Source organism: Phaethon lepturus, unplaced genomic scaffold (genome assembly GCF_000687285.1).
Source record: "Phaethon lepturus isolate BGI_N335 unplaced genomic scaffold, ASM68728v1 scaffold7111, whole genome shotgun sequence".
Taxonomy (NCBI): Eukaryota; Metazoa; Chordata; class Aves; order Phaethontiformes; family Phaethontidae; genus Phaethon; species Phaethon lepturus.
Window position 1 is genome coordinate 38,274 of NW_010519752.1, and position 24,672 is coordinate 62,945.

Here is a 24,672-nt window from a genome sequence, read left to right on the forward strand (position 1 = left end):
TGTGAAAGCAACGCACACACTCGCAGGTTCTGCTGGCTCCAGCGATGCGTGTTCTGGGAACATGAATGCAAATGCCTCCTGGAGGCAGCAGCTGCTGGTGGCACTCGGCTCACCCCTCCTCCGGCAAACCAGTGCTCCGTCAGGCAGCCGGAGGCTGGCTGGCACCTCCTCCTTGGTTCAGGCAAAATTGTATTGAGACTTTTCTTCTCCAGTTTTATAAAAATAAATTTAGACTTTATTCTTCTGTGTAATACTGGCACAAAGGAAAATATTTTCTCACAAAAAGAGTTGGCTTGGGTGGTGTTCTTAAGACAATCATTGCAGTCCCGTTTTCCCCTCTAACCAGGGCTCTCGCCCTCCTACGCTAATGTGCAAAACAAAACAAAACAAAAAATTTTAAAAAATTTAAAAAACCCAGTCCGTACTGTCCCGTAAATCCGCGTCTATCCGTATTTGGCTGCAAGGGAGGAAAGATATTGCTCTGGCTGTAAGTCTACCAAATTGTCACTTTGCATTTCATTCACAAATATTTTCGAAGTTGAATACTGACACATTCATCTGCTGTAATACTGGAAGGTAGCAAAAGTACAGTTCTCAGCCAGTTCTCCTCCCTGGGCCCTGGCCTCCCTCACAGTGTGATTTTGCTGAGCCTGCTGCTCCAACACCCCCGTTTCGCAGTTCTGGCGAGTGTCAGGCTGCAGTGGCTCCTTATTTTCACCTGCCCCTTGACCGAAGCTTTTTTCCGCAGGAGGAAGTCGAAGTTGACGTGGGTGTTCATGGCGTAGAACACGTTGGCGTTGCCTGGGATCACCAGCTCTGCAAAAAGAGGGACCAGAGCAAGTGTTAATTTGCAGTACGTGTTACATACGTGCTGCTGCAGGTAGCAGGAGGACGGGGGACCGAGTGAACAGACTGGGCGGACACAGCCAGGCAGCGCCGGGCCCCCTCCTCGTTCTGCTCAGCCCCTTCAGCCAAAGCTGTGTCGGGTGCTGCCTGCAGCGGCTGCCCACGAGAAAGGGGGAGCAGGGGTGCAGAGGAGAGGAGAGGGAGGCCAAAGCCAGACCCCGTCCAGCCTGGCAGCCACTCCCAGAGGAGGCTGTGCCAAAAGCTCTGTTTGCAGGGCCTGAGGACAGCGATAGGATCGCTGGGGAGGTCGTACCCTGGGGCAGACTGCGCTCAAGGAGAGGGAGCAGCTCTTTTCGGTGGGTAGCTCTGCAGTCGCAGCGCACGTATGAGGGTCCACCTGGCAACCCACGAGCGAGCTCTGCCTGTATAAAGCGATGTGCTGGCAGGCCATGATAAACCATCCCCGCGCACCAGCTATCAAGGGAGTTTGTTCTCACGGGCAGCTGTGACAGCATGTCTGTGGCATTTCTAACGTTGCTTCACATTTCACTCCTTGCTTCAAAATCCAGCAGAACTTTTCAAGCAGTAGCAGAGTTCTGTTTCCCTACCTTTGTGCTCAGAGATGATCTGTACAAGCTCATAATCCTCAGCTGTGTCAGATTCCAGGTTGTGCTTCAACATAGCTCTCTGGATGACAGCAGGAGTTTTGTCTTGGCTAGTTAGCTGGAAAGAGAGAGTTGCAATGAGATTCTGCTTATTCACACTACATAATGATTTAATAATTAGCAAAGGCCTGCTTTTCTGCAGACCACTTGGTCTTCGAAAAGACTTCAGAGAACTGAAAAAATACAATGGGTCAATAACGAAGTAGTGGGTACTGCTGGATAATAAAACATGGTATTTGTGACATTTGGTGGTGGTTTTTAGTTTGAGATGACCGATACTGTACCAGAAGAGACAGCGGTAACTCACAGCATCTGCTCTCCTGAGCAAACACTTTGAGAGATGAGATGTTGTTCTCACTAGCCATAAAAGTCCACATAAATAGCTGCCCCATCTGTTTGCAGACGTCAATTAATCTGCAGTCTCCCGTGCTAAGTACTTGCTTTGACATCCTGCAAAGATTTTTGGCCTTGCAACTGCGTTTACTGTCTGCTGTGAAAGTGCTGTGCATCCGGGGCAGACACAGGGCTCCCTCCAGAGCCTTATGCTGTCAAAAGGAAGATTTGTCTCGCCTGTAGCCGAATTTGTCAGGCCCTTGGGAACAGCCCTTTGCAGTTTGGGGAGGTTGAACTGTTAAAATCGTAAGGTTGCTAAACGTGCCAAGAACTACCCCCAGGCCCCGAGGGACCTGAAGCGTTTGCTCAGCCGCGGAGTCCCTGTCGGGCACCTGAGAGATTGCGTGCAGGGCGAGTCACGTCACCCACGGTCCAGAGTCCCTCCGTGGAACCAGCGTGGAGGGAAACGCCCGAACGCTGGCTGCTGCTGCTCTGGCAACCTTGGCCGCAGAGAGAAGCTGCGTACTTAAAGGGCTCGTCAGTTCCTCGCGTACAGCTCCCTCTTTCCAGAAACCAGGTCCTGGGGAAAGCCTCTCCACTCGGCATGTGGCATCTCGTGTCAGACACACACAAATTCCTAGCTAGAGAAGCAGCAGCTAGTGCTAGCAGAAGGGCAGGAGCAGCAAAGCCTGCACTTGATCAGAATGCTTCACTTTGAACTTTGTGGTAAAATACAAGCTTTAATTTCAAGACCAGAAACTTCCACAAAGATGCTGTTTGTTTTCAAACCTCTCATTCCTACCATGCTCCTCATCTTTTCAATGGTAACTTTCGTCATTTTCCCTTTCGAGCCAGGTTTGATGAGTCGGCTCAGTGAAGAGGTGTGTTCAAAACTAAAAGCACCATTTGTTTTAGGTCACCCTGGATGAAAAGATCACCAGCAATAACGGCATCAGTAATGGCATTGTGCTGTTCCCCACCACTCACCAGGATGCTCTTGTATATATTGCCATTGTTGTCTTCGGTGCTGATCCGGATGATGCAGGTGTCTTTGTTCTGCTGGTTGTAAACAGGAGCTGGTGCTTTTGAGGTAATGGGTGTCACGGAGACAGAGCACTTGTCGTTGGGGGACGGCAAGGGAGGAGATGAGATACATGATGACACCCCCGAGGAAGACGTGTCCATGGAATGGGTGGATGAGCAGGAGGAGGAGGAGGATTCAGAGAGCTACACAACAGAAAGAAAGAAAGAAAGAAAAACACCGTCAGAAACTGGACATTTTGTATGTCTCCGTGTGTCATTCTGAACTTGAGAAAGCAGAAGGCTCATGCAAAACCTCCGTGATCTGCACTCCGTGCAGCAGGCAGGCAGTGGTATTCCTTGCCTCCAGAAAAAGTGAACTTCACTTGATTAATTTCACCATTTTAATGAAAACTTATTTCCAACACGGTGCACCGGGCACCGCGCTGCTTGCTCTGGCCTCTCAGAGCAGGCCTGGAGGTGGCAGCAGATACAACGAACAGAACCGGGTTGTGGGCAAGCAGCCGGGGACTGGGAGCTGCTGGGAAAGAGCAGAGGGCACCGCGGGCAGCGCCGCTCCTGCTCCACTTTACACGAGTGGAAATGCACACACGCCTCCCTGTCTGCCACCTCCCCTTGAATCCTCTTTCCTCGATGGAAACTGCCTCCTTCCTTCCTTCCCCCGCTGCTTGGGGTTTTGCCTTTCTCTTCATCTTCCTTGCTCAAAAACTGCTGAGAGGATCTTCCCTCTCCAACTTGCTTATTGAAATGACTGTAACAATTGCTCCAGCTAAACAGTTTAAACAATATAGTTATATGGATGCCTCTGGGACCTCATGCTTCATTTGGTTTAAGAACAGTACAATTTAATTTAAAATATCCATAAGCTAAACCCCAATATAACACTCTTCAGCAAGACATGCTTAGGACAGGCTTCAACAATACACTTAATGCAATTTAGTTCAAAAGGGAAGAGTCTGCCTGGGGGAAAGACATGCCTGTGGATCCCCCTGTCCGATCCCTTCTGATGGTTTCCTGCCTGTATAGTTTGTCTCTCGGGAAGGCAGTGGCGCACGCCCGGCCCGCCTGCTCTCAGCGGGAACACTTACGGTGTCAGCGTTACGCTCATTTTGCTGCGGGGTGTCCCAGCCACCAGCGTGTGGGGTGTCGGGCTTTGCCTTCTCCGCAAAACAAGGGATTCCGGGCATGCGGGTTCAGTGCCTTCGCATGCGAAGAGCGAGCTGGCGTGCAGGAGGAGGGGCAGCAGCTCCGCACCCCCACCTCCCCATTACACTGAGCCAAGGCAAGGCGTTCCTCGTGGCAGCAGGGAGGTCAAACCCGCAGGGCTGGCAGGCTCCAACCTTCCCTGCCTATCGCTTGGGCAACAGCACGCTGGACACAGCAGCAGGCTGCTGACAGCAGAATAACTTGTCAAACCCAAGATCCTGGAGGAGGAAATGCCTGGCTGTTGCTCTTACTCCTCTCCAGCTGATCCCGTCTCCTGTTTTAGTTGTTTTTGTTTGCGGAGGCTTATAAATCCTCTTGTCCATGTCATGCTAACATCATGTTGCCACGTGCCAAGAGCGAGCGTGATGCTCAGGCTCCTCACCCCACTTCCCACGGGCTCAAAGGTAGAAATGCCGCTAGCCTGTCCCATCCCTCTCAAAAAGCATGAGGAGGGACTGAAAGAAAAATTAACCTTGTGCTTCTCCAGGCCCTCACCTAAACAAAAACCACTGCCAGGCACCACAAGAAAATCTGGTTTCAGGAAAAGAGACCTTCAGTCCGCCTTACGTCTCGGCAACACAGAAGGGTTTGTGCAAAAGTCCTGACTGGCTTGCTTCCATTTTTACACATTTATTTCTAGAGTCTCTCCATTCCACTAAAAGCAATGCTCTAGTCAAGACCAACCGGCTTGGGCAAGTGTCTAGGGCCTGCGGTGTCAACAGTCCCTCACAGGCCATTTGTGCTGGCAACAAGGCACAGATCGTACCTTTTTCTGAGGCTCCTCAGGAGTGCCTATGGGAGTGACGCAGGCGTCTTCAGATTCAGAGTGATTCAGCTCGCACGACGAAACACTGGCCGAGTCCGTGCTTTCACCAGAGCTCCCTCCTGGGGTAGATTTGGGTTGCTCTTTGATGGGTGTGCTATGGGCAATCACCTCAGAGCCTAGGAACAGTCTAGTATAGAAAAGAAAGTATAAAAGCCAGTAAGTGAAAGGAGAACAGAGCTGGGCTGAGCAAAGCTGTCAACTTGGTTCAAAAATCTTACGTATTGCTTTGTTTTCCTATCTTGAGCAGCCTATTGTTTTCATTTCCTCCGTGGTGTTTATACGGTTTGTCAAGGGAGTTTGTTACATGCTAACACAATACCTTCTTGACCCAGCCTACCCACCAGCTGCAAGACCAAAATCACAGCTAATGCCCAAGTACCACAAACGAGACTCCTCTTCGGTCTGTTAAATTTTCAGACTCCCTTGCTAGGAAACGATTGATCGTAAACCTGATGCGTTTACAAACCAGGGGACGAGGAGCAAATTAGAGGCATGGCAGCTGGCTCCACCTTAGACGCTCCTGCACGCTGCTCTCACGCCCTGGTCCCTCTGACACAAGGCAGCTCAAGATCTCCTCGGTCGCCATGAGTAAATGAAACGGTGCGCGAGAGGTAATGCATGGCCATGCACCAAGCAAAGGTCTTCAGAAAGTAAATTCATCCCGCTGCAAATTCTTCCATTCAATAAAGGTGCCATAGATACCAGTTTCTCTTTAAGAGTCTGAAGGGAGATGTACGCAATGAGGAGATCACAAGAAACGGTAAATTACAGGCTCTCCCTCGCCGAGACTCATTTCTAAATGCAGGTCAAGTAAATTTAAAGGAGCGTCAAAGGAAACAAACTTGTATAATACATAGAGAAGCAAGGTGAATTAGATGCTATGTCAGCATGCAGTTAATGGCTTAAAACAATTTAGAGAGGTGTCACTCGCTGTTGCCGGGATGAATTATGCCAGTCTTTAGTACAGTATTAATTTGCAAAATACACTCAGAGTGCAGATGAAACAATTGTTCAGACTGCAGTGCAAGCTCAGTACAGTAAATTACAATACTGCAGCACTGAAATGCAGTCAGAAACGGGAGGATAAAGCCTGAGCTCTGCAGCGGCAGTTCTTACGCCCAGCCTAGGCACGCGCCAAGGCAGACACAAATGAGAGGCCACCGAGAGTTCAGGCACTGTCATCTTCAAAGCTCACGTTCTCATAACATATCACTCAGATGGACTAATCGAAACACTTTCCAAACAGCTGCCTGGATTTTTTTTTTTTTTTTTGTGTATCACAACGCAAAACTCTAGATTGAAAACATCTATTCTTTCAGACCCTAACCTGCAGTAGCGCCGATGTGAATGGTTACTGACTGTTCTGGGGAAACTAGGTACAAGAACCAAGCAGGAAAGGACAGTGAAGAGCTGACAGTGCTGTTAAATTCATCGTTTTTCCCCCCTCATCTCAATCATGCCGCTGGTACGTGGGAGTCCCTTCATACATCCTCTCGCATCGGTTTGAATTTCTCACCTTTAAGATATTTTTACTGCAGTCCTTGATCTCTGCTTTCATTCCCTGCAGCTTTCCCCGAATTCCTGCTAGTCTGTTGTTTCCCGTGTCTGCTTAGCTGCACGCCCCTGTTCTCCACCCACCTCCTGTTTGAATCTTTGCGGTATTAGACTAAATTGGACCACGTCCCCATGATTTTTTTCCTTCTCTAACTTGAAGACAGTTAAGCAGATTGTTTGGATTATCAAATGCCTTTTTGCTAACCTTAATTTTCATATTAAAATCCTGCAAGGAGTTTTTGCGTGTATATAGCAAGTTAGACTAATAACAGGTCAGACTTTATCCTCGTTTACTCTGTTTTGCTACTTCCCTGCATTCAGGGAAGTTATTACACAATAAGATACTGAATTTATAATCCAGCACTAAAATTGTTGTTTTTTCTGACACCTTAGGAAGGCTTGTTTGTGTCTAATCTCTTTCATCATTAATAATCCTCATGACTACTTGTAACAATAGAAAGGGACAGCTTCAGACAGAAGTATGCATTTCTAGCTGATGGCGTCTCTTTAAAGTCATGCAGTGGTCTGGATCCCCAGCCAGGTTTTTCAGCTGGTGAAATGAGTGCTGCCTGTTGGATTTATTCAGCTTCATATTAACACACCAAATGCCCTTTGCCCCGTCGTACTCACAGGCTGAACCTCTTCACCATGCTTTTCCGAGATTTCGGCGATGTGGTGCTAGTGTCAGCAGCTGCTTCAACCTCACGTGAAAGGCTGTAACTGCAGAACAGAGGCCACTGGGTTAATTTGTACAGACAATGCTATTAGTTATATATCTCAAAGTAGCAATATTCAAGAAATTCGAGAAACCTTCAGTTATTCCCACTTCACAGAAGGTTACAACCCCACAAAGAGGAATGTAGCTCTGTCCACATTTTACCATGGTGAAGGGGGTATTTCACTTTTTATAATAGTTTTAAAAATTAGTGCTTTTTTGGGTGACATCATTTTATTTAAAAAAAAATCAAGAAAATACGTAATAAATAACATGAATCTTGGATAAGATGACTTTTTTTTTTTACTATGACTCAGTACAATGCAGTATGTATCTGTGCGTACACTCGTAGTGCAGCAGAGTGGTGTTCAAATACCTAGTGGAGATATTAAAATGCTGTAAATAAATGGTCTTGGGTTGGTGCAGCAGCACATGCAGTAGCACAGAACTCAGCAGGGTTGCAAAACCCACCCCAAACACCCAGGAGACATTTATCTGGTGAGTGCTCGGCGCTGTGTTGCCTTGGCTACCTGCTGCCCGCATCCACCAGCCGAACATCTTGACATCCCTTAGGATCGACTTCTGAGCATGTGTCTGGGCGTACAGACAGCCCAGACACAACAGGCTGTACTATTTCAAAATCAGAAGCCTGATTTCCAATCTCAAAACTAAGCCCTGCTAAGTGTTGAACAGGTTTTCTACAGCTGTTTAGCAGAAGGCAGATAGATTCCCACTCTCCTCGAGCAGCAGTGTGTGGCCGTTCCTGTAAGAGGGTCGCTGAAGGCTGACATAACCTACCTGCAGCTGGGTGTGGGGTAAGAAAAGCCTGCTTTGCCAGCTGGACTGAGAACCTACCTCTCCTCGTCAGTTAAATGCTCCTGTCTCCTGAACCACTGAATGAATTTTTGGTCTGGTGTGATGCAATAGCTGTTACATGCAGATTGCAAGAGCTTAATTTGGGCAATTACTTCAAATTCCTAGGAAAAGAATAATAAAATAGGAGTTCTAATTAGAAAACAAGATAAAGCCAAATTCATTCACATACTAAATCCATGCAACAACAGGTCCAGGGCAAACTTAGTTTGACCTAAAGTTCAGCTTCAGTTGAGTGACTATTCCAAGAACCAGTTTTTGAAACAATGAAGTATTTTATTTTTTCTTTCCCCCAGCATCCGTAGCGTGCATTGAAACGTGAACATTTTATCAGACACGCACAATTAGAAGACAAACACAAGGAAACGTACTTCACCATAGAGCTTTTCCCCCCCGCCCAAGTACTAAACGAAGTGTAATGCCGGTGCAAACCCACCGAACGGCAGCACTGCTGGTTGTTCCTCTAGGAACAAGGGTTGCAAAGGGTCACAAATTCTTCAGATCACCCTACCCGCTCACCCCTCCGCTGGCCAGACCAGCTCCGAGAGAATAATCGTGCTCTGTCCTTAGGTGGTTCTTAGGCAGCAAGTAAGGGTAATAATTAGGGGTGCCTGCGATGGGGCGATGAAAGCGGAGAGTCTGAGCCTCCCCGGCTTTGCATGTCATGCGCTCGCAGCAAAGGAACTTAAAACGCTGCCCTTAATACATGTGACAAGAATGCGCTGCTCTTCTGTAACTCCACTCGCATACACAATTTGCCAACATAATTCTTAAAAACCCCTTGTCTTAGAGCAGGTTATAGAATCAGGATGCAGGAATGGAGCCGAGTATGGTTCGGAGGGCAGCTTTGCTGCTGGTTTGTATGAAGCTGGACTGATGACCACGGAGAAGCTCGTGTGTCGCGTTATTGGTATCTGGAGCCATGGAGTTATACATACAAGGCAAGTTCAAGAAGTGGTTTGTAGAGTGCAGTTAAGGGAAGGAAATGGCTCCATCACAGCCAAATTCAAGTCTGCTTTCAGACCCCAGAACGGAGATTGGGCACCACTTCATTCAGACAGATGTAACCCTGGTACCTTTACTCCTACGTAGCGTTACTATCTCTGACCAACAAGGATCAGGCTGAAAGGAAAGACTGATAGCATTTATTTCTCAGCCCGTGTTCCTACTTCGCTCTCGGAAGCCTTTTACCTACAGAGTTTACTGCAGCAGAAGGAAGGTATTTACAAACTGTATCTTGTGGAAAGCAAAGGTCTCGTGCCACCGTGTCTGATTCAACACATAGGACATACCCATGTGATGTGTTCCCACGAACATCACGAGGGAATGTGCATGCCCCAGATGTAACCCCCATGGAAGTAAGTGGCCTGCAGCTCCTCTTCCCCTGTTGCACACCTCTAAAAAGTAGGTTCTCTTCCTGCACCACCCCACACAGTTTGGTAGAGGCTTACAGTGTTTCAGAGATCCAGTCTTTCCTCGGGAACTGGCATTAAAATTGGCAGCTATTGTATATGCCTAAGCAAATGGCCTCACCAAGGGAACGGTCTAAGGGGGGCATCAGTAAACTAAAAATAACAGAACATTCAACTTACCCTTCTCCTCTTCTCAAAATTTATCAGGCCACCCTGTTGGAAGGAAAGAGAAGGCATCAGAGTGGAAGAGCACATGCTCAGTTGAATTTAATCACAAACAGGATGAAATAGCAAGGCTAATGTAAAGCACAGACCTGCCCTGAGCAAGGCCCTTCTAAAAATACCTGTTTCCAGATCTGGTGAAAACCACAGCGCCCATCTATCTGAGCCTCCAAAGGATATCTGTCCTCATGACCTAACTGGCAATCTGCCCAAGAAGAAAAGCCCAGTGCAAGAATGCTCCTAAAAGCTGTGTCGCGATCAGGTCTGAAGAACGCTAGCGGCATTTTGCATGCAAGGTACAAACCGGGCTTTTGCCTGCGCTGTGAGTTTAGCCGTGTTCCCAGCGCGCTGCAGAAACACCGGCTGAACACAAAGCGTGGAAAGAAGGGAGAGTGCCAAAAAGAAAATGGATATATAGCGACTTTACACAGGCCTGCTTTAGTGCCGTTCTGCAAAACAACCAACCACCAAACCAACCAGCAACCGCCCCCAGCCCAGGGAGGAGCGTAGTTGCCCATTCTTATCAAATATCAGCACCGGCACAACGAGGGCCGGACGCCTGCAGCGTGGCTCCTCGGGCGTCTGCTTTAATGGGGCCAATTTTCAAAGGTGTTTGAAAACCTTTAAAACAAACACCTTTGAAAAATCAGCCCTATCCTCAGTCTCAAACGACCAGACTCTCCTGCAATCCTTTTTTCCCTTCCTATGCTAGATTGGTTCCCTCTGCTTGTTCAACTAAAGAGAAAAGAAAAAAACAAGTCTTTAATTGCTTTAGGGCTCAGGCACGTCTGAGTCAATACTGAAGCACTTCAGTGATCAGTCTGGAGAGCTGAACCTGTGATTCTATGTATTTTACCAATTATTCACAGAAGTCTTTAAAATGATGTTTTCAGAACAATAAAACAGAATGGAATTCCTATTTTCCTCACATTTTCTAACCTAAGGAAACAAGACAAAATACAATGCTAAGCTTATTCCTTGAAGATAACTACACTGAAATTCACACAAGATTCTTGTTGCTAATAAAAGTGCATTATTGCCTCCTTTTTTTTGAAAACAGATTCCTCCATTTTTAAAAGCTGCACAAGAACCCAATAGAAGATGCAGGAACAGACACACTCAGTGCCAGGAAAGCAGGAAGGATGTTTAGGATTCAGAAATTTTCCCCAAATTACCTCGATATAGTCCTGAAGGGCTGTGTCAAGCATGATGAGATCAGTGAGGAAGGTACCAAGATAAGGTACCGTGCCTTGCATTACTCCCTGCAAATGATCGGAGCAATGTTGGATTAATTGACTGACAAATGGTAATAATCAGAATGCTAGAATAACTCCTGTGTAGGAAAATGAAATAAAAGTAGTCTGCTTAACCAAATAGTGGTTTTGGTTAATTATGTTCTGTATTGGAAAATTATGTTTTCTTTCATTACATCATCCTCAGTATCTAATCTAGAATTGAAATCAAATTCTAATGAGAGCGGGATGCTCTCACAGATACTGCCAAGCGGTTTTACATTACAATTTTACCACCATACACTGATTTCTAACAGCGGGTCACCAGGAAACCCTGCTTGTGGAAGAAGCACTAAGGACCAGGGCCAGGGTCCCTCGGTTACCTGCTACAAGAGTCCCGGCTAGCCTGTATAAGCAGTTTCTCTCTCTGCTTCACTCCAGTGGATTTTTACTTAGTGATGTTGTTATACCATGGGACAGTCAAGTCTAACCAAGTCACAGTTTTTTCCCCTCCAAGAAGTGACCATCTTCCCCAGCTATTCACTGCATTTTGGTAATAATTATTTAAATTTTAAACTTTCTAGACTGCTAGCAGTTGTAGAGTTCAGGCTGTTTCTACACTTGTGAAGGAAGTGCTTGTTTCTATCATGCAAAAAAATCCATATTTTTTCCAGTCAAACTAAAAGACAAACAAAAAAATCATATTCAGCACTTTTGCCTGCCTATCCCAGATTTCTCTCCCCTTGTCCTTTTAAATTTTTGCCAACTTGGAGACAAAAGCCATTTTCACCAGCAGACTGGAAACCGGACACATTTTACAAAGCAATCTCTGTAAAAGCCTGTGCAATTTTCAAGTTGGTATGTCAGAAGCTTCATGAACTTGTTCAAAAGTAAATAAGATTTCTCTTTTGGACAGAGCTAATGTCACAAGAATTCCAGTATTTACATTACATATTTTATTACTACATGAAAATTGTGTTGCTTTCCCTGTATTTCTCTCTACAGGGTAACAAGAGTAGTTAATGGAATTCTTTCTTGTAGGACAGAAACAAGGCAGTTGAAGATGATGAATACATGTTTATACTCATCAATCATTTATTACCCTTTTATATGACAGGTTTAGCACATTTCTGGAAAACTTGAAGCTAAGGCCAAGCCCTCGGCTCAGCGTCCATCCCAAACAGCTGCGTGGGTTGTGAGGCGCATGCAAGTGGGCACGTGAGCAGCAAGCCCGTACACCCACCGATCCCCTTGCAGGGGACGGGGAAGATTGGCAGAGCAGGGGACATGGCATGGCCCCTACGTACGTCCACCGAATCCTGAAATCTTTGAGCCTCCTCAGCGTCAGAGCACGGAACGCACTGGCTATGCCGACGCTCGGCACACCCGTTTCCTCCAGCATTTCAGTACACAGACGGGTGTTACTGGAGCCAAAAGGACAGCTGAATCGCGCTAAAAACCATAGCCGTTACCGCCTGGCAGCTCAGCATGGGCCATACAGCTTGGGCTGAGAGCAGCACGAATCCCACTTTGTCAGTTTTTATATATACAGATGCATGCATATGTGGAATTGTCTCCCTATACACACACACTATTATACACACACATAGTATTACCTGCTTACTGTGATCCACGGCATAAGGGAAATACAGCTTTGGGCGTATATTTACAGGGACAAACATTCTGCCTGCATATGCAGTCTAAGCCTTTCGGTTCATTTGCTTTGTATCAGCTCATCAATAAGCACTGATGCAATTGTTTTGCTCGACAGAGAACACATTCAAGAGCATTACCTAGCGCACACTCGCTTTACCTTTCTAGATTTTGCTGCTTATATAATTCACCAATTAGCGTTAATCATGTTACCAGTTCAAAAAGGGTAGGAAAGGGAGCCCAAACGCACCATATCTTTTTGAAGTTGCAGTCGCCTCTGTGTCCTTTTCTGATTTTCTTTCACACTGCTGTCCAGATTCGCAAATTTGGATGTTCCTTCCTGTAAAAGGCAATTAATGGAGGAGCTAAGTGGTAAGCTGGCAACTACATTCGTGTAAAATAATTGCAAATACATTTAACTAGGCAAACTAGGCCAGCAAAAATATTTGCTGTGCAGGTACCTGCATGTATACGTGCATGCGCTAATTTTCTGGGACTCGTACACTGATTCGGAATTTTGGGCAAAATCCCACAAGATGGCCATATGGGAATTTTTCTGCAAAATAGCTCTCCTCTGGCCAAAGCTAAATGCTGCTGAAAATCTCCTGAGAGTTTAAATCAGGGAACCTTAGATATACTTCAGGTGTCCAGATGCTTCTCTGAACTCTATCCTGAAACTCTTGACCTCAGGATTTCTATTTAATTTCTGAATTAGGAATGCTACGAGTAAACATATCTATTTTATGTAATGCTTTGTTGTTTTTCTTATGCCACAACATAGAGATCCAGCAACTACGCTCTGTGGCTTATTGACTAATCCAAAACCACGCAGGAAATGGAATTAATAGGTTTTCATCTCCACAATCCAAGCTTTCCTATGAATGGATGAGCTATTTCACAATGGATCTGTAGCCTTTATTTCCCTGGATCCATACAGGATGCTGGGAGTTGCTGTTATTTTTTCCAGTGGCCGGATAGATGGAGCATGAATCATTATCAATGTCTTTTTAAGAGGCACAAAACAACAGCCTGCACTTGTAAAGATCTTCTCTTTACAGTGTTTACTTCTCTCCGTCACAGTTAATGGACGGAACACTCAAATTCTGTATCTCCTTCCTTGGCTGAAAAACGGGAGCAAATGAAAAAGGAACGCGGTCTCAGTGTCTTCAAGCTACTGAAAGGTAAACTCCATATTCTCCAACAGCAGCCGGTGGGCAGGCACAGAAGCTAGAACTGCAGCTCGCAGCAGAGCCGTTGTTTGGGGAGGAGAGAACACAGTGCTCCCTCTCCGCGCCCGCCAACCTGTTTCATATGGCATTTTGTCCGCTCTACGCTTAAAATTTGCAGGATGGGTAGGCAAGGTCAAACACTGCTTCCCTAGAGAGACTGTTTATAGTGAAAGAAAACAAAGACTTGAATATTCAGTGGACATTAATCCTCCAATCGTTACAAAACGGTCCAAGATGAGAAGTAGGAGAGAGGTTCTAGCTATTCTGTGGAATTTTTCTCCTCTCGCTGCATTCAAAATGTTTTGCAAATCTACTTACAGCAGCTGGAGAGGGTGATTTGTTGGGAGCCAGAAGGTCTGGGCTCAGATTGAGCTGTTGTTTTCTCTTTTAATATTTAGTTAAATAAGCTATTCTGACCACACATTTTCCCCTCTACACTTACTATTGTCTCACCTGCTTTAAAATTTAGCTACAGATGTTGATAAACGGATGATAAAAAAACAGACAGGTTTGAGTGTGCTCACCCATCATTCTTGAGCAAAACACGGTGTCTCAAATACCAAGGCAAAGGGGTAAGGTACAAATGCCAGACAGACTGGACAGAACTGCCAAAAACTAAACTGTTTAGCCAGTTTATAGAAACTTTTTTATGTAAACAGAAAAAAACCTGCCACAAACATTCCTTAGTTTCTGCTGAATATAACCTTTCCCTCTATTCTTCCTCACTCCTTTCAAGCTCCCGAGCTCATTGGGGTTCGCCCAGGAGAGTGCACAAGTCAAACTGTTTCAGACAGAGCCTGCTTTGTTGTCCATCTGGCCACACACAGAGCAGGAAGCCTGTTCCTTCAAAATTCCCAACCCTGTTTTCTAGTTCCAAGAAAGGTATGGGATAGTTGGATAAACATCTTGGTTTAATTCCTCGGCTGAAGCTAAGTGGCATTGTTCCAGCGAAGTCAAAAGCACTGCAGTGGTGCGAGCCCGTTGAGAATCGCGTTTGGAGCTGCTCTGTGCTCAGCAGCGCAAACCGGAGCCTCTCCAGGTCTGCCCAGAGGGTGCCCAAGGGCTCACGCTCTGTGCGGAGCCCTGTAAAGCCAAAGCGCTCATTTGTTAACTCATCTCGGTGAAATTGCACCGTGCAGCGCCTCTTCACTCCAGCTGTGGCTCCAAGTGCTGTCGCAGGTGCGGCACGGTGCGCACAGCTATTCTTGAGCTAGACGTCACCGTGCCCGAGGGAGCGTTACCAGTTACCTAACTACAGCAGCGTGACATTCAACTTGAGAGGTTCCAAGGGGTCCTGAGCTGCTGTCTTGTGAGCCCACACAGAATGTGTGCTGCTGCAGCCTGCTGCATGTGGGTATCCAAGCTCAACAGGCTAATGCTCGTGTAGGTTCTTTTCAGGAACACTGAAATCACCTCTCATCCAACAGAAAAGCACAGGTTTTACAGACCTGTCTTCCCTGAAGCACCACATAGAGTAGGTCAGAGAGAAATGAGCTTTGTCAGCTGATTAGAAAAAGGGCTAAACTCGGCTTTGATTGAGTTCACAAGCCTTGCAAATCTAATTCTCACCTTCATTAGCAGCTCCCTAGTTGTCAAATAATTGTCATGGTCTGAGAAGATATCAGACAGTTCTTCGAACATCAGCATTATGTCCCTGTACAGGAAAAGATTAAATCATTTAGGTTATTAGTAAGGACTCCAAATCAGACCACTTTACTATTTTTTCCTCATGACTCATTAACAATTGCACATATAAAAGATAACACCACCAAAAAGCATCCAGTGAGATGCTGCACATCTACTAGGAACCTTCCTGGGATCTTCTGGTGCTCCCAGTGAGGTCAGGCCTTATTTGACAGCATCACAAAGAAATGCCGTCGTATGCAGACCCTGAGCAGAGTTTTCAGTCACACCGCCGAGTATCAGGTTGTCATAAGAAAGTGGGTAAATGGATACAAGGAAACAGAAAAATAGCTGAGAGAGGTATCCCAAGTACGTCATTTTTGCCTTGTTCCATGCACTCTGGAAAGATGGAAGCGTGTAAGTGTACGAGTCCTTTTCTATTACCCAACATATAAACACAAGATGGCAATATTTTGATCAGGAACAGGAACATGGGGTAGCGGAAGGAAAGACCCACCTCTCTCTAGGGGAAATGCAGAAGTATACCGCATGGCAGAATGACATTTTGATTTGTTTATCAAAGGCAAAGGAAAGAACTCTATTCTTCCCAAATTGAACGAGCGGAACATCATCTTTCCCACACAGAGATTTCGGGTCTCTCTTCGGCATGCAGTAAATATGCCAGTTGCACAGAAAGGTATTCCCCCGTAAGAAATACTGTCTTCAATATAGATTTGGATTTTGTAGTTTGGGGATATATTCTAAGGAAATGTCAGGACCAGGAGAGGGTTTGTAGCAACCTGGACCTCCTCCAACTTCATGGGAGAGAAGACAACAGGCAAGTATCATGTTGCCCTTTTTCTGACCTTCTAAGAGTGGTGTGCCTGAGCTGGGTGAGTAGGGAGTCCCACAGTTTTTCAGAATAGATTGTGGAAGATCCAGTACGCTGTAAAGGACAGAAGAGACCCAGTATCCCTGAAGGTGGGTTGTCCCCTCAGTATGAAAGAGGAGCTCACAGTGGTCAGACCCAAAAAAAAGCGGTCTGAGTCTCACAGGAATGAGAGGTTCTTCTAAGAGAACAGACATCCATGAAGGAGCAGAATAGGAAGACTGAGAAGAACAAGATGACGTGAAAGAGCAGTGAGATTTTTGCCTTTGTTGAGGACTAGCCACAGGAGCAGAGGGGGAGGCTTACTTTGGAACACACGTCCAGGTCTTCTTTAGCCGATAGATGGAGTTGGACTGCAGTGCTGAAATGATGGCCCTCAAGGAGGAAAAATTCTTCAGGATCCTACATTCCTGTGAAAGGAGCGGTTAGAAATACAGGAGCATTAAATGTCAGCATTACAAATACGTTAGTGCTCTTGTGTTTGACCGATGTCATGCTTGCTACACATTCTCACTGCTAAGCAGGCAGCTGTACAAATACTGAGCATCAAAAATATCACTCCCCCCTCCAGCCACCAAACACTTTATGGGCTTTGGCACTTCTATCTTGTTTTCCTCACTTTCATGTATTTGTGGTGATGTTGCAGTGTTACAGCTTCCAGTTCTCTTAGTAAAAATAAAAGTGGAACTGAGTCCATGAAGCCAGGCTAAAAAGCACAAATGTTACACTTCTTAAAAAGGTCTTTATAGTTACCAATCCCTTTTACCCTTTAGGGTAAAAACCAGGCTTTGCCTTTGTGTATGTGGTATTTAAAATGTAAACCCTCAATCATCTAAGTGTCAATTAAAAATAAAGACATGCAAAGGAATAACCTGTTATTCAAGTATGTGCACACTGTTAAAGAGAAAAACCTCCTGAGCTTTTCCAGAGTTGGGATCAAATCCTAACAGAGAGACTGGTTCACAGACATTTCTTATGCAGCTTCTCTGTGGCAAAAAGCTTTGATGGAAAAGGATACTGAAAAACTTAATTCTCAAAAAAAATAGCACAGATTCCTGGTAAAGCAGACGAAAGCAAGGGAGCAGCGGGGAAGCCTGGCCTGTGATTCGTCAAGGAACTCCTGTGAATCTGTTGGTGGCTCATGAACTAGAGCGTGGGCACCACAGACTTAAGAAACTCTTGCAAATACAAGCTCTCAAACAGGTGTCTGTACATGGAAATTAAGCAGACAAAACACACGCCAATTTGACTACAATTCCACTTCTGCAAATCTTTGTGGGGCTGGTTATTACACCAATAATGCTGATTATGTAAAGGATCCTTATGGTGAAAATAGACAATCACTTATTTCCTTTGTAGGACTGAACAAATGTAAAACAACCTTAGCATAAACCAAAGTCAGAACTTAATATATCAGCAACTCTGTGAGTTGCATTAAAATTGACTGAACAACTCAGGGAAGTATATTTACTCCCGTTTATTTACCTAAAAAAACCCCTTATCTCTGTGCAACTAGGGAGGCTACATTTAACAAAGCGTGGCTTAAGAAGACAGAGTGGGCAGACAGCACTTGAAGCAGGTTGGCAGTTAGGCTAGATAAAGTCCAAGATCATGGGGTAGGACACACAAGACTCGAAAGCTATTTTTGCATGGTTTGGGGCCAAAGAAGCCACATAACGGCTCTTCGTCAGAGCCTGACACATTTGAGGAGGAGATCCTCCTTTCTTTATGTTCAACTTGAAATTCAGGCTGGGGAAAACATAGATTTAGAGGCACAAATTCTTAGCATTTCTTTTTTTTTTTTCCAATACAACAGGAGTTGGGACTATAAGACCCAGTTTGGAACCATCTTGACTTAATTGCACATTGCATAATTTAAAGCACATTAGGAATTCAGTATTGGACTTCGTGTTCTCAATGACTTAACTGACTGCAGACTAAACTTTAGCAAGCTTTCATTTGTATATAAGAAGAATTTCTAAGGCTGCTTTGAATAACTTTGTTTCATACTGTGTCCTTCACAAGGGGAAAACCAGAAAGAATCCTGTGCAGAAGCAACTTTGATTTTAAAAAAATTAAGCATAACAGGATATTAATAATTTAATTTTTACTTTTTATTTTTAAATAAAATATTGTGTGAGTGAAATTGGCTGCTCCTGCTCAGGAACCTTAGATCTAGGTGGAGCAGAGAGGGCTGGCGGCTAGAAAAAGCATTCAGTTTATCTTGTAAACCAAGAAACTGGATCCAAAAGTCACAAACAGATAACAAATGTGGAACTCCATGCTGCTAATTTACAAAGTTAGCTGTCAGTGAATAACTGCACTTTAATGAGTGGATTATTTTCTAATTCAGGCATCTAACTATTCAAAACACTCATTTGCATGCACAAAGCAAGGAACTTTCTTCAGAAGTGGGCAGCTAAGTATATATGCAACTAGCTGTTCTACATGTGCAATTATTTTGTAGAGCGTGCACATGCATTTTTCATATGCTTAGCTAAGATCGGAGTATTTAATTATGTGTATGAATCAAGTAAAGGGAGAAGCACTGAATCGAGACGTGGAGAACAAACTGCTCCATCCATAGAACAAGTACGATGAGTGTGGTGCCTCTCCTGGCCTCCCTGCTGACCCGTGATGAGGGGGAAGCTGCCTCGTACTTGCTCACCCAGACCGCAGACCAGTCTGCCCCATAAGGGCTCCTTTAACTGGTATCCTCTGCAACTTAACGATCTGTGCACAGAAAATAGGCATCAAACTTCCTATTCCATTCACACGGGCTATAAAGCAGCCGTTGGATGATAACAAAACCGAGTTGCCCTAAGTGTCAAAAGAGAGGTGAACGACTGCTTCCCCATACCAGCTTCCTGAACCATGCAGTTGCCAGAGCTTGGGTGCCAGGACTAACAATACTGCCTGGGGAAGCACAGAAGTGCATTGTCAAGGTTGGAAAGCCTCTGTTTGGCTTGAGCTTTTTATGAGTGCTTATTTTGTATAGCTCGGAAAGAATCCACGTGATTCTTAGAACAAAAGTCAACACACGTCCATATGAAAGTGCTTTAAATGTTCTCTTCAAAAGAGAGATCTAGTTTACTGCCAACTGCCCAGTGCTCTGAGGGGAGTTAAAAAGGTTAGAGTAAAATACTAAAGATAAAATCTAAGAAATGAGCTACCTAGAGTTACGTAAAGAAGGCGTGCAAAACCCTTTCACACAAAAATTAAGAAACACACAATCTGCTACAAGACAAAGGAATTGAAGCAAAGAGTAAAAACGTGTGAGAGAAACGTGTCAGACAATGATAAAGCAGAAAGGTGAGAACATGAGATTGGCACCGTATTGGTACTTTACTTATTTTTTTTCTGGTCACTGCTTGCACCTCTCATCCCCTCTAAACCCAGCTGGTTTGGATACCTGATGTAAACCATGAATAACTTTGTAGGCAAATGACTTTTCAGCCTCAGTAATTTTTCAAAACAAAAGAGTACAAACAATAATTTCATTTTCCCATGTTAAAGAGGCTACTGCTTCCTAGAAGTAAGTTAGCTTTGTCTGCACTTACTTAAAACCTTGTATTTACTTTCATATGCACACACATATATATATAAATGTATGAAAACACAGTCATGCTGTCTTCCACCATATCTGATTTCAACTCTGATGGTGTTCATAGACGCAGGAGAGGGAGCATGATGCTCACTGACCGAACATGAACAGCCAAAGGCAGGTAAGTGCAAAGCTTATTCCCACAGTGCCGCTGCCTGCACCACTGCCAGTCCTCCTCCTTTCTTGTTAAACTTTACTCTGAAAACAAGTCTAACCTTTGGATGGTATCAACCATCACTTCACTTCCTGCACTGATACGAGCAGTATTTTCTTCCTAGGGAAGTGACTGGTTGAATTTATACCTATCTCACGGTAAGGGTTACATTATCAAGTATATGGCACTCCCCATCTGAAAAAGACACAGTATCTGCCTCACCCATTAATTAACTCCCAACCCTGTGAAGAGACAGGCATCAAGCCCATTTCCATCGTGGGGAAGGAAATAAGGAGAGAAAGGGCAATACTTCATCTATTACAAAGAAAGGCAGTCAAAAACAGAAAGAATTAGAGCTAGGACGTTCACTGGCCTGGGACCAACGCATACAACCCCTTTCTCCCCTCCCACCTCCCTCATTCCAACGCTCCCGCACAAGGAATATTAAACAGTCTAAAATAAATGCTTTACATGTGCAATATGAATCCACTTCTCAATGATTTTGGCTCTTTGCTGTGTTTTGAGTTCTTTGCTCTTCAGGATAGTGCTGACAACACATTTGGTAACTGCATTGAACTGAGAGATGGTGGCTCTGATGGTAGGTACCAGGTGCTTGTTTTCTTTCTTATCCCTTCGAGACCAAATGCATCCCAAACAGTGGTAGGGAACAACTTTCTTAAAGAGTTCCTAGAGTGAAATAGAGGTTTGTAAGTCAGCAGGATTGTCCACGGGAAGAAATGCGTGTTTAGAATACAAATATGGTATTAAAAGGTAAATATTCGTTTTCTCTTAGTTTGAAATATACACTTTGGCGTACACTTTATAGACTTGATTCCCTAAACCAACTATCAGCTAAATAGTCCTGGGAAAATAAGAGACACCTTTATATCAGTTGCTTAACCAAGGGGAAAAAATTTTTATATAATGATATTTTGAAGGAGATTGATATAGACAAACCAAATCAGAGCACTACAGTTAAGAGTACCCATACATCTTTAGGTCAGATAGCAATATAGTAAAAAAAGTGCTATTTCTCAGGTATCAAATATTAAACTTTGCAAAAAAGGCTACACAGTATATAGTCACAATTTAAAAAAACAAACAAACAAAAAACAACAAACAACCAAACCTTCAGAATGACTGAGGGAAAAAGTCCAGTGAATGGAGCAAGTTTGGATAACCAAGCAGAGCTGTGTTCTATGTCCCAACAACAAACCTGTTCTGGAACACTATACTTATATTGACATAACTTTAAAAAAAAAAATTTAGAAGCCCAGCACTATTTCCTCTAGCATTTCAAGCAGTACATATATTCTACATACCGCATCCATGTATGTCAACTGTTCTGCCACAAGGTCTTCTTGGAAAAAAGAGAATTCTTCTGGACTGCTGATCTCCAGTTCCTCTTCATCATATAGGTTAGAGGGGGAAGTGCTATGGAACCCATCTGTCCAGGATGGAAAACACAACTTAGTATTATACAGCAAACAGTGAATCAAAGCAGATGTTCTTTCATTTTAAAACATCAATGTATATATTATAGCAGAACACCTAAAGGGTCCTGCCTGATATAATGGCCCCATTGTGCTGCATATTTTCGTGAGAAAGATGATGACCAGGAGATTAAATTGTCAAAGAAAAGGTGGAAGAAAAAGAAATAGAGGTAGAACTGAGCTGTTCAGGGTCTCTTAGCTGAGAAGTGGCTTAAGCTATTCGCTAACCATTCTTCTGAAAGAAAAAACACCACCACCACCCCCTAAGAAAAATTCCTTGTTAACATTGCAGAACTTTGTTAATTTACTTTTCAGTTTTTATGCATTTTATAATCTAAAAAAAAAAAAAAAACAAACAGCAAAGGGATGAGACTGCAATTATATCCCCAAAATATTGCACTAGGAATGCTCTTATATCCAGATTTCATCTCCCATGTGTGGAAATAAAAGGAGGTACCAGACTTTCTTGGCACCATTTGTGCCTTCACAGAGCTACACGGACTACATTATTCCAGCATCCCTCACCTTCTCTCTGTGGGAATTCTCCCCAGAAAAGGGAATACAGTGAGCACCTACAGCATTCAGCTGAATGCTGCTTCTAAATTTGCACTGTGAAGGGGTGGAAGAGGAGAGCTGCCCTCATCGAGGGACCTGATCCAGTGCCGAAGGGAAGGGTTTTCACAGATGTTCCCATGTCACCTTTTGGTTCCCACAGGTTGGGAACAAAGCCACATTAAAACACAAAGAAATATGCCCTTGTTTCCCATGGTAGAGGAGGAAGTCAAACAGAAAATCCCTGAAAATAAATCCTCTTCCTAATCCCTTTTACTTTAAGGCGACAGTAACTCCAAAAGGGAGAAAAAAAATGGACTTGTTGAAGACTAACAACAAAAGTACTGACTTTACTACTAGAGAAATCTCATTAACAGAAACAAGCAGTGCATTTCAGAGTATGTTATGCAATTCTTCATATCCAGTTAAAGCAGAACGGACGTTAAAGCAACACAAGCAGATAAAGAGATACTTCATCATTGTTTTTTGAAATACTTCATTTTTCCTTTCTTTATGAATTAGCAAAACCTAATCATCAATGTAAATTCCTACAGTTTTGATGTAACAAATTATAACTACAGGCTGTATCCAGATTTCCATCTGTACGTTCCAATTGCACAATTTATTGACAGAGCTAAGTGCGATAAACGGAGACCTCTGTTCCAGCATTATTTTTCTGTGGCTGTTTTGTAACAATACCCATAATTAAATGGACTTTTACTGAACTGTTATGAGAGTCACACTTTTTTCTCTCTCTTTTTGGCTATGTAACTCCTCATTTTTCTTTCAGCTCTTGAAATTCAAGTGAATATTCTCATCACTGAATTGCAACCCTACCCAAAAATCTCACAGCACCCTTAGAATCAGGTCCTGGAGTCCAACACAAGATTTTCCTTTTCTTTTTTCATGCCTCTCTTTCTCCTTTCTCTCTCACCTTCATGAATGTATAACCCTACTCACCAAGAAGCTGGAATCCTCTTGTACTCAACTATCTCATCATCTTCAAATCGCTCTGATCCCTTTAGCTCTCTCAAAGCCCGGCTGCCCTCTTGACTTCACCGAGAGCGAACACGTGCCCCTTCTGAATTTGCAGTCTCTGACTCACCTTGCTTTGTATTGCTCAAGCTGCAGGCACCGAGGCCGGGGAACTGCTTTTATCTATGTATACGGTACTGCAATCTAATCTGCTGGCATGGCTGATGGCAGCACTGAATGGAGGTCTGATTACACAAATCAAACTGTAAGATTAGGACCCCAATTTGTAAATTCATAGCACAACATGAACGCTTTAGAACAATAATTATCAGCAAGTCTTGATTGCAGGCAATACATTAAGAGTTCTGAAAGAAATCTCTGAAATGAACAGAAACGAAGCTCTAATAAAGTGACAACTCCAAAACTCTTCTCTGCAGACCCAGCGGGTTAATTGCATTCTTCTCCTCTTATCTTATTCTAATTAACAGCCTCTACTCTGCCACAATTTGGAAGAAGTTATCATTCAAACTGACCCATCTAGAACTCAGAAAGGAACCTTTTCAACAGTTACTTGAGGAAACAAATGCAGAAGCAGGGCTGCCGAGAACTTCTGCTTGCTTTGAACAACAGATAAACCCAAATATAGCGCTCGGGAGCTTTCTTTGTTTGACCTGTGGGAACCAAACCCAGGAAAGGACATCAACAGGCACATACCGGCGATCCTGTTCGTTTACCTGTGTTCAATAAGGAAAAGGCCTGTACTCTGTGCGGTACTTCTTTTTATGTGTGTGTTAATGACGGAGTTAATTTGGCATTTCACAGTATTAGGCATTGACATGGTATTTCTGGAACATCCGGCAGACATGATTTTTATGAGATGAAACTGTTTTTTATCTGTCATTTCCTTTATCCTTCATGACATGAATTATTCCTTCTCGCCCCTCTACCAAAGCTGGAAGTTGATTCTACTTCTCATTCACAGACTGCATGAGCTCCTATGACTTTTTCAGCTTGTGCCACAGGAAGCTTTCTGACCAGAATAAGGGTATGTGTCAGGCTTGACGCTGCACACAGCATATTTGTGTTACTACAGTTCACTATTGTTTCAGTAGATTGTGACCCCCAATAACGTAAGTTTTTCCTCTGTCCTTGGATACCAGCAGCCAGCCGCTCAAATAGGAAAAAACAGCCACAGACACTTCCTTTGACATGATGGTAACTAGGAAGAAAAGCTTCACGACAACAAGGCTTGTGACTCAAGCTGGATTTTGTCGCAGCTCTGTATTTTGCTTTTTGTTGGTTTGGGCTTTTCTTGGAGGGTGGGGGGAATGTTTGAAATGAGAAGACCAGCTAAAGAGCAGCTGTGTGTTTTAACTCACTGACATGGGAAGTGTGCTGACAATTAACCATTTTGCTGCTGCAGGAATCTCAAAGCTTTGGTTAAATATCAGAGTAGCACTGGATTTCCCAGTCCACACCGGAATAACAGGCACAGGCACCTACACTGTATGATGATTTCATCCCTCACAGAACCTGCAGCCTTATACAGAGATTTTTTTTTTTTTTTTTTTAAAG

The 24,672-nt window shown here is 44.1% G+C and overlaps 1 protein-coding gene across 1 annotated transcript; it reads right to left on the reverse strand.

Annotated features, from left to right (window-relative positions):
• Positions 1–628: 628 nt before the first annotated feature.
• RGL1 (ral guanine nucleotide dissociation stimulator-like 1) lies at positions 629–21,524 on the reverse strand (the record flags this gene model as incomplete). Its single annotated transcript, XM_010297146.1, has 13 exons — positions 629–816; positions 1,455–1,569; positions 2,832–3,071; positions 4,858–5,044; positions 7,102–7,191; positions 8,042–8,163; positions 9,652–9,684; positions 10,869–10,955; positions 12,829–12,918; positions 15,377–15,461; positions 16,626–16,729; positions 20,549–20,764; positions 21,400–21,524. Coding segments are annotated over 13 exons (1,682 nt in total), but the record flags the coding sequence as incomplete, so codon positions are not given.
• Positions 21,525–24,672: the final 3,148 nt, after the last annotated feature.